We start from the raw sequence: 10,748 nt of genomic DNA on the forward strand, positions 1-10,748 counted from the left end.
CATCGCGTTTTTGTTGGTCTTTTGTTTCTTTTCTTTACTCTTTTGTGGCCTTATTTGGTCACTTTTTGATGCGTTTTCGTCCTTGTTTTCATCTCGTTTTTGTCGGTGTTTTTGGGTTAAAGGCTAAGCCAAACTGGAGATAATGCGCTCGGTTCAGGTGGGGGTCAAGAGGTTAATACAGTTCATTCAGTAACTTGAATGAATTTATTTCGGATCAAACCAGGGGTTCGCAGGCAGTAAGAAGTTCTTGAAATGACTTCAGATTAAAAAAGACAAAAACTGTAGCGCCTTAAACGGACTAAACGGAGTTTAAAAATGTTAAAATTATGTATTTTCCTCCCCCTACATGTTCCAGCCATGTCCTAATGTGTAGAATGAGCTCAGACCTGTTCACCACAACTGCCTCTAAAATCCTCAAAAAGGTGTTACTTCGGGTCCAAAGTGCCGTCATGCACGAGCTTAATATAGAAGCTGCAGTTACACATGTGACCTGAGGGGGCAGTAGTGGGTATAAAATGACCAACTTGCATCTAGTCCCTTTAAGCTTTGATTATTTCTCGCGTCGCCTTCGCTGTGGCATTGTTTCAGTAAGTTTCTGCGATGTCAAAAGATCCAATGTTGCTTTCATTTTCCACCAAGATTGATGATGGGAGAGTGTGACCACAGCGCAAAGCCTTCTCCGGCACATCCTAAAGATCGTCAATGGGATTAAATGTGTGAAATGCTCCCCCAGCCTCTGTGAGTGGTGGCCCCATCGTTCCCCACAGACATGCCCTTACTTCTGTAACATTTTGAGAAGCAGGTCAGTCATTTCTTTCATCAGCCGTCAGCGAGCGGGCGACATGTTTCAACGTTGATGCTCAACAATAGAGGAAATGTTCTCTCTGGCACATATTTTGCTGGAGGCTAAAATAAACATTCCCTGAACATTCTCTGTTTGAAACACAGATAATGAATCCTGCTGCAATTGGCTGTGTTCACGAAAGTAGGCTATTGAAAAAAGTCAGAAGTTCAGATGAAGGTCTCTGTAACTGTTTAGAAAATGATTTATTTTCTTCTTTAGTGGAGCAAATTAAGCCTTTTTTAAAACCATATCATTTACTATTTGACGCATAAATGGGTGATTCTTCAACTCTGGGAAAATAACTGTCCATGATGGAAATGACATGTTACAGAAAACTCTCCCCATAAAGAGCATCAGGATGAATTTATTCTCTCTTATCAACCTGCAGAGTCCACAGTGATTCTGGTTAGTGGTGTTTTTGTCCGTGATGGGAATGAAAAGATCACATTTCTTTGAAAATCTCCAAATGTGTGTTTTACAAGCTTAGCTGAGCTTTAGCATTATTATGTTCTCAAAATGTTGTTCTCAATATCTGTGTCTTCAGAAGCCCATGCTGAGACGTCTCTGCTGTGGGTAATGTGAAAAACAAACTCATAGCGTTAGTTTGTTTGCGTTAGTATGTGGTGGAAATGACACCGACCCCGAGGAACAGGTGCTTTTTGTTTTAGAAACAAATTATAAGAATAAAGTTGCACAATGCACCTTTAAATAATAGTATTTTTGACAAACAATTCATTTAAACAAATGTAATTTCTTGTAGTTTATAATATGATAAAAAAAACAGTCGCATTAAATTCAATGTTATGGTGGACTGAAGGTCCAAAACTAGACCCAGACACATAAGGTCATTATTAAAGCACATTTCAAAGCCATATTTTATTAATAGCTTTGACAGTAAAATAAAGCCACTCCTTGTCGATGTATAGATAGAAAATCATTTTACTTTGATAACACATTATTACATAAGACATGATTTTGGACAAAGTTGCTATTTTTGAAACTTGAATCAGTGACTATTTTTACACAGATTAACTACACACAATCAATTAGGAGTTGAATAGAATTAGAAAATGTGGAAATTCAGCTCATTTGACGCACAAATAAGTATGACGTCACTCTTGTCATAATCACATCTTCGGGCAACATTTACAGTATGTACATTAGTCACAAGAGAATTACAACATATCCCAATAAAAATATATTATTGAGTCTTTTTCCATCATTATTTCACATTGACAACACAAGATCTTCTTTACAAGTGAGTTTATTTTGGTCCCAGCAGGTTGGACGGGTTCATCCCCAGTTGTAGAAGTAGATTTTCTGCCACGTCGGGAGGTAATCCATGAGAGGACCTAAGGACAAAAGACAAACGTCAGAAGGACATTATAGAAACCTCTGCTCACAGGTCTGACCTGAACACAGTATCCAATAACATTTGAGTTGTACTTACGAGCCACCAGCCCCACTCCGGGAATATAGTCAGACAGAAGTTTGAGCAGAAACAGCATCTTCTCCCTAAAAACACACACAGAGAATATGTTTAGAATGAGACACATTAATCGGCCAATAGTTAATAACATCGTTTAATTCAAGATTAAAACCAGTGAATACAGTATGTAAGAAGGTGAAAGTAATTCATGTGTTTATATTGTATTTGTGTCTCAGAGGCAGCAGTCTGAACCACAAATATAATAAAAAAGACTGAGTCATTCTGCCTCATTTATGGTAATGGTCCCATGCAGCTCACCTGGCTCCTCCCACTGAGCCTGTTCCTTCAAAGGTCAAAAAGGCAATTTTTAGAAAAAAAAGCCAGGCTTTTAAGCAGTGCTGGGGAAAGTCTCCACTGGAAACCATTTAAAGGGATATTTCAGGATTTTGACATAGGGCCTCATTTCCTAGTTATCCAGAGTGTTGTTGATTTATGGAGATCTATATCTATTTTTTAATTCATGCAGTCCTTATATTTGAAGAGTTTAGTGGTGCTAGGCTAGTGCTAGGCTAGTGCATGTCTATGGTAACTGGTAGCCTGCATTAAAAACAGTCTGACCCAAGCACAATACACCTGAGGCAAATCACTTATAACACCAGACTAACCATATAAATGTCCGTGTTGACTGAATAATGTTTGAAACATAACCATTTTGCATTTTAAAGAACTTATATTTGAGCAGCATCAGCTTCAGGTATTTTGCAAACAGCATCCAGACTTACTCGGAGTATTTGTCGTAGAAGGGGGACCTCAGGAGGTAATACAGCAGCAGGAAGCGCCTCCTCTTCATCTCCGCTCGCTCCCACCGCGTCTGGAACTTTGTGTTGCTCAAAACCGCAAAACTACACAACAAAAATGAAATAACGGACAATTAAAACTCCTATAGGGCACGACAGAAGAAAAAGGAAATGCTCGGCGATAGAAACACACCTGGAGAGTTCGAGGAACGCCGACAGAAGCCACGGTTTCCAGGACTTTTTCCCACAAGCGGCGAGACTCAGCACTGGACTGGGATTAAGGACAATTCAAAGACTCAACAGGGACAACGCTCGGCCAAGTGACATTTTTTGAAAAAACAAATTTAATCTAAAGCTCAATTAGATCATGTGACTAAAGCTATGGGCAAAAAAAAAGATATGAGAGCATATCTTTGTCCATAAAAATAAATGAAAGACAGGACTGAAAACGTCCAAAGACACAGTTTGAAAGAGGCTCATATTTATTTAAATTCACTGCCAAAGGAACTGCTCTGAGCTTCGTTCATGTGGCAGAAGAAACATGAAGCAGTGAAACTTTATATAAAAACATGACAGAATTAAATAAAATGAATGTTAATTTGAAACAAGTTTTTGTCGACTAAATCTAAAAAGAATGGCTACATTTTTAATGGAAATAAAACCATATAGACTTAAAAGGTCCTAGCCTGGCCTTAGCCATCCGTCAACTCCGGTCAATTATAATTTCCCTACATGTACGTCTGGGTCTGATCTCAGTGGCCGCGTTACATCGGTTGAATTTCTACCTATCATTCAGCGAGCGGGGGAGGTATAGAGGTGACGTCAAGCATTTGCTGGTTGTAGTTTGGCAATGGCGGCGGATACGAAAGTAATGGAAGCTCTTCAATCCGTTCTGAAATTAAAATTGAAGCCTTGGAATGTGCAAGGAATGCTCCCAAGAGTTATGATAGAGTTATGATCGCTGCTTCACACACTCATTACATACTAAACGGTAGCGAAAATCAGATCCAATGGTTTCAAAGGAGTTCAACCCTCCCACCTGATAACGGAGCTCAATTGTGAAAGTCCAGACCCTTGTACGAAACCAAGTAAACTAAACAAAACAAAAACTAAACTGAAATATATTGTGACACTGCTTGTTTTGACGATTTGAAGAAAAAAAACTCAAATTGATCTTGAAATGATGTCATAAAATGTAACAATAATGAATGATCGTCATCGCGATGTTCCGGACACTTATCGAATAAGACCATCGTTTTGTCATGCACTATATTTACTCATGTACTCAGGCACAGTTTGACACGTAGGCGGATGAAACAGCTCTGACAAACCTTTAATTGTCTTCATTCAACACGGCAGCTTCTATTGTCACTAAACTGCAGCAACTCTGTCATTACGATAAATGTGCTTCAGCAAACCAAGAATAACAGAGAAAGACTGGACTGATTATATATGATGATAGATCAGACGCACAGCTAGAAGATCTGGGCTTCCATTTCCATGTGTTGGAGAATAAAGTTTCCCCTCAGAGACAGAGAGGATTATCAGTGACTCATGGATACAAAATGTGAATGGTTGCGATGCAAAAAGAAAAAACAACAACCAAAAAACAAACCTAACCGGCCCAACATAAGCCTGGGAGGAGCCACACCAGGAAATATTAATTAATTTGATCTTTGCGACAGGTTTATCACTAAAAGGCGGCAAATACTTGTAATGACATTATTACAAGTTAAACATGCTTGACTTTTGCTGATTAGAAGAGTGACATTGTGAGACCGACTCCCTCCCGCAATACAAGTGTAATCAATTAAAGTTATGATTATTATTTAAGTAAGACTAAAACAGACTTCATTTTCAAACAGACAATCTCTATAAGAAGTGACATCATGTGACACTGAGGCAGAGGAACCTAATCTGTTTAAATATAGCTCTGCCACGTGTTAAAGAGCCTCACTCAATAACTATGAGTCTATAGGAGACCGCGGCAACCGGTCATTATGAGGTATGGGACAAACAGACCTAAAGTGACTAAACCGAGACTAAAGTACGAGCAAAGGGGGACGAGATCAAACCAGGACCAAACCAGACACAAAGTTAGGCCTGAATTTACAACAATGAAAAAGTAGTTTCACAGGTTGAGCCTCTATTTCCAGTAAACTGTGGTAAACCTGATCGTATGAGCAACAACAGACGACGTGCTCCCGGAAACATGTTTCAATAACAGCATGCGCTCGCTGCCGCCGGACTCAAACTGTGGAATGCACTGCCACCTGAAAATGCACTTTTTTTCCTTCGGCTTTCAACTTACATTAATTCATTGTCTTCAGTTGTATTTTCTTGCTGTATTTTCTTATTTGATTTCTTACTTTCATATCTGTTTTTTATGTGTAGCCTTTACTGCACTTTTGTCAATTGTGATGTTTTTAAAGTGCATTATAAATAAAGTTGAATCAGATTGGAAAAAAAAATCAATAAACAAAATAACTCCATACACTCAACAACATCTTACTTTGAAGATTTACTTGAAAATTAAACATGTCGAAGTGCTCCTAAGATATTACTACGCATTGCAATATAGTTCCCCTTTTTATCGAGAAGATCGACATGTTTAATTTTGTGTGACTATACTTGGATGGTGTAAAAGTCACTTTTAACTTCACCTCCGTTTGGCCTCATAGAGGAGAGGAGGAGAGGCTACATGCTAACACCAGCTGTGCTTTATTAACGTGACTGAGCGGCACACGTAAAGACCGGAGAGCTGCGCATCAACCCGTCTAAGCTCAGGAAAGAACATATCTCAGTATGGAAAAACTGTGGCCTATTCCTTTAAGTATTCAGTAGTACAGTACAAATCTGTTGACATCAGTGTTAGCAAAAATAACTAACCCTCCCTCCTAGAACAGTCATAGAGTGTGCTTTCAAATGTAGTGGCAAGTAATGTTAATGATTAAATTCAAATTCAAGGGGCGGGAGGTGCCAAAGCCCAACTTTCCTACTCTCCTACAGTCTGCCCTCTAGTGGTTCCTGCTGATATGCCCGCCCCAGCCTCCCTGTTACTGTGGTTAGCTCTCCTCTGGGTGAAGGATACGGTGCACCAGCGGTCGTGTGACGTAGACGGCCTCGGCTGTGATCTGGTGCAGGTTCAGGTCTGTGGAGCGGATCTGCAGCTGCTCCTCTGTGGAACGAGTACTGGGCCTGGTCTGAGGAGGAGGACCCCAGATTCGGGACTGCACCGACGGCCCTGTGCGACACAGAATGCTAATGTTTAATGTTGATTCCCTGCATTAACACTGATTCACCAATGACTTTTTAACCTGTTAGAGACTGTAGAGACGCAAAGGGGTTACAGGGATTTAAAAAAAAGTTAAAACTGAATACTACATTTATATTATTTTCAAAGGAAAGCAGATTAAATTATATTTTGCAGTGAAATGTATGGATTTAAAAGCCTTTTAGCCTAATTTTGATCAGATCTGTTTTTTTTTGCTTGATAATTTTCTAAAATAACTGTTAACAATCTCAACATAGGGCATTGAAGCATAAAAAAGAGATACGCCGGACAGAAAAGGTTGGAAACGACTGGGCTAAGTGAGGGTGGCTTCACCCCTTGGCGTTGAGCGTGAGCTAACTGAAGAGAATAAAATAGCGAAAGTTAAAAAAATTGACACTGTAGCAAGTCTTATGACAAACACCTGGAAGTAAGAATGACAAGCCTGAGCCTTAATAATGTCTTAAAGAGGGAAAAAACCCATTATACAGGTAAGGGCTACACAATAAAAAAAGGGTTAGGAATCACTGCATTAGAGCAATGAAGTTCCGGAGCCAGCCCCCATTTCCTATTAGGCTTCAGCAGCTAATAGCAATGCTACATCCATGTTCGCTACAGTCTATGGTCTCACCAGAGCTCATTGGTCGAATCACTCGTCCCGATCTTTGACCCACGAAATAGCCATCTTCCTGCTGCTCACCATCAGCGCCATCTGTGGACAAGCAAAGGCAATACATCATCCTAATCTTTAGCAATAACAATGGCTTGGAATACAACTGCAAATTATTGTTATGTAATTACAATGTTAGCTGATGCATGAAGCCACTATATTCTGTATTGCAAAATCACTAGAGTCTTCCATCTGACCAAGATTTACACACAGCCAAAAACAAAAACACATCTTAAAATGTGCACAGGTTCAGTTTCAGTCTTCATTTAGTCTTATTTTGGTCTTGTTTTAACACAGAAATGCAAACGAGCAACATTTCTGAATAGTTTTTTTTTAGGTTAAACACGGCAGATTTGAAAGAATTTGACCTTCTATTTTTAGCCATCTAACCCAATCCTTGAGTAAATGCTTTGTCTCTCGTCAAACTCGAATGACGAAGGGTTCGTTGCTTAAACTTGACAGGACCTTATAGGTTCAGCTTCGGTCGACTGGAAATATTTGACATTTTCAAATTCATAGCATTGATGAGATCTGCTCCCTGATTGAAAATGACTCATATTTTTAGTTCTATTGATTTTTAGATGAAGGGCAGACAGGGGTGAGGGCTGGACCGCCGCGACTGTTGGAAGTCAACAAGCTCTGGAAAGATTTCGGAACCTCATGCTCATAATAAGACCCCAAGGAAATAAATGCAGCTTTTGCGATTTACAAATGTATTTCAACCATAGACTGTAAAATGAAGAACTTATTGTGACCTACTTCTTTCTGTAACTGTGAGGAACGCTTACATTTACATTTTTTTATTTCTTTATTTCTTTAAGTCATTACTGAACACAGGCCTCGCTCCCTCAGTCCATTCTATTTTTTGCCGTCTATGAGCTCAACAGCAGTCCCATCGACCTGAAAAACCTGCTCTGGTTCCAGAAGTGAAAATCCCATTCATTTTCCACCATAGACTTTATTAAATTAAATAAACAATATTAAGAGTAGGAAGGGAATAAATCAAGCAAGTAAGTCAGTAAATAATTAAAGAGACAATTACTTTATCATGAGTAGGTACGTTTGTGGGCCTAAGTGTGAAAAGGGAGAGAGGAGCGGGTGTGGCGTGTGAGCTGTGATACGGCACCTTTTCAAGCCTTCGTTGTGCCTTTGATTTGTCTTTGCAAATTTTCTGTAGGAAGTCCTAGTGAAAAATTAGGCTGGACCATCGAGCTCCTTTGCAACCATAAAACTCGGGATAAGGATTTGACCAATTATTATTACAACTTTGATCAATAATACCATCGTAAAACACCCCACCCCTTTTCACAAACACAATAAAAGGAAACGATTGTTAAAGTGCTTCCTGAGTGTCATAAACACAGATAAGCGGGGAGTGCTTTGATTCACCGACCTTCTGTCCCAAAGTCTGTGTTCCTGTCCAGAGGTATCATGGGAGGTGAAGTCCCGATGCCAGATTTGTACCACAGAAGGAGAATGATCCGGAAAACTGCCCTAAAGATGACAAGACACAAGACAGATATAAAAAACCCAAACATGAAACGTTAATAGAAATGCTAGTTAATATGCCAAAACTAGTTAAAAAGTTAAAAATAGTTTGAAATGCAACATGCAGAAGACATTCATAATCACGTTTATCATTCTGTTCATTTCTATGTCAACAGCAATTTGTAGGATGGCTTGGGATATGACTATTTAGCTAAAGCTGCTTATGTAAAAAGATATTCGTAAAAACAGCGTGTGATTTGGCGCTGCCTTGTGGTTAAAGAGGAATGGTGCAACACTCCGACTGACAGTGAGCTTTTTACCCTATTTATGCAGTTTCAAGGCAGTGCATTTGGATTTAGGCAACTTTATTTATGGCACATCAGCAACATTTATAAATACTGTGTTGTTTAAGGTCAAATAAAGTACTATTAAACGTTTTAGACACAAAGACAAAGTTTAAAGGTGTTGCAGAAAGTTTAGTAATACGATTATGGAATGAAAATGGCTGTACTTTACGATCTGGATGAGCGCGATGACGGCCCAGCGCCCGACCTCTCCGCCCACTTTACAGGCGCCCATCTCCAGAAATACCTCCACCGACTCCAGCACCGAGATCCAGGTCCGGAGCCTCTGCTGAGACAGGGACTGAAGAGAGGAGGCCGTTTTAATGAATGAGCACGAACAGCCACCAACTGTTTCTATTAAATCTCATGTCAATACTAACCACGGGGAAAGCACTTCTCAGCCCTTTTCTCAGGATGCTGTCATTGAACAACACCAGCAGATTGGACACCGAATACACTGGGAAAGAGAAAATAAATATATATATATATACATTTGTAATTTGCTCAAAAAAAATTGTTCAGTATGCAATCTTTTAAGTCGTATGTGAAATAATTGTCTCATATCTATGCCATGTAAAGGTATAAAATGAAACACTAAACAGCACTTACCAAGCTCAGAGAGTTCATGTGAGTCTGTGAAGCGGCCTGAAAACAAGAGAAAATCAGACTTTATTAACTCACTATACTTTATACTTTATCCCCCGCCTTAACCAAGCATATTTTCTCTAGTTCAGCTTTGCCCAAATCTATAAGCTTCTTGACTGGAGCTTACAGACTATACATTTTGTCATATTGTTGATCTTTTATGGCTTTTTCTCTCTTTTTTTAATCACTTTTTGACACCATTTTTGTTGCCTTTTTTTAATCACTTTTTTATTGCTCTTTTGTGACGTTTGTGTTAGTCTTTTGCGACTTTTTTGTCACATTTTAGTCACTTTTTCGTCAACTTTTTGTTGCTATTTTGACACTTTTTTCAAGAAGCTTTTAGTTGGGTAATGCCAAACTGACGTGGTCGGTTCAGGTCGTGGTAAAGAGGTTAAAGTTTGTGCTTTGTGTGTATTGTTTTATTGTTGTATTATTGTTTCTTTCGTCTGCTTAAGTGAGAAATATCTGGATATTCACATCATATTGTGTTTTGCTTCTTGGATGTTTGTCCTCACTAAAACATAATACTAGCTACTACTCTTAACCTGTTACCTGCCGTCCCCTGATCAGGGGGTTAGGGTTAGTTAACCCTAATCATATTCTGATTACAAATGTAACACAAGTTGTGTTTCACTCACACATATTTTTAGAAACTACAAGGTCTTGGCTTTCAAATCAAGTATCACACTGGCATACAGGCTGTAAGCTCTCCAGTCAATACGCCTTAAGATTCAGAAGTAAATAATTGTTAACCCTAAGGTGGCAGTTAAGTGGTTAAAACAGTCACTCGGTGCTCAAGTAGTTCTGTCTTGCATTAAATAGAGTAATACTTTATTGCTCTCATTTGAGTAATTATCTGGGTCACACGTGTCGGGCACAGAATGTCTAATGAGGGTGGCTGCATCATGCATTTACACGTCAACTTTAAACTCTTTTTAGACGTTTACAGAGTTCAACATTTCCGTGATGACTGACCTGCTATGAGGTAGGAAAGCGTCCGCACTGTGCTTTCCAGCTGCGCAGTTGCCGCAGGGTTTTTCCGCACGTACTCGATGTAGCGCTCATAAAGACGCGTCACTTTGTCCAAATACTCTTTAACGTTAGCCATTATTACATCCGACATGTATCAACCGTTTAAATACACATTCATTTGGTGTTTTGTTGATAGTTTCGCTCTGTCCAACTTCTTTCATGCGTCAAAGGTAAACTTCCGGCAATAGCAGTGTCACCGTGAAACTGCTCCCCCTGGATCCCACGTGC

General features: G+C 39.4%; 1 protein-coding gene across 1 annotated transcript; it reads right to left on the reverse strand.

Moving 5' to 3' along the window:
* Nucleotides 1-1,877: 1,877 nt before the first annotated feature.
* On the reverse strand, nucleotides 1,878-10,732 carry pex16 (peroxisomal biogenesis factor 16). The gene is made up of 11 exons (XM_079555247.1): nucleotides 10,464-10,732; nucleotides 9,453-9,488; nucleotides 9,224-9,300; nucleotides 9,011-9,144; nucleotides 8,405-8,505; nucleotides 6,973-7,053; nucleotides 6,162-6,314; nucleotides 3,264-3,336; nucleotides 3,056-3,175; nucleotides 2,295-2,359; nucleotides 1,878-2,196 (listed from the first exon to the last, which is right to left on the reverse strand). The coding sequence occupies exons 1-11, from the start codon at nucleotides 10,609-10,611 to the stop codon at nucleotides 2,138-2,140; spliced, it is 1,047 nt and encodes a 348-aa protein (XP_079411373.1). The 5' UTR covers nucleotides 10,612-10,732; the 3' UTR covers nucleotides 1,878-2,137.
* Between the last annotated feature and the right edge of the window lie 16 nt (nucleotides 10,733-10,748).

The sequence above is a fragment of the Gobius niger genome (assembly GCF_951799975.1).
Source record: "Gobius niger genome assembly, chromosome: 4".
In the NCBI taxonomy this organism is placed as follows: domain Eukaryota; kingdom Metazoa; phylum Chordata; class Actinopteri; order Gobiiformes; family Gobiidae; genus Gobius; species Gobius niger.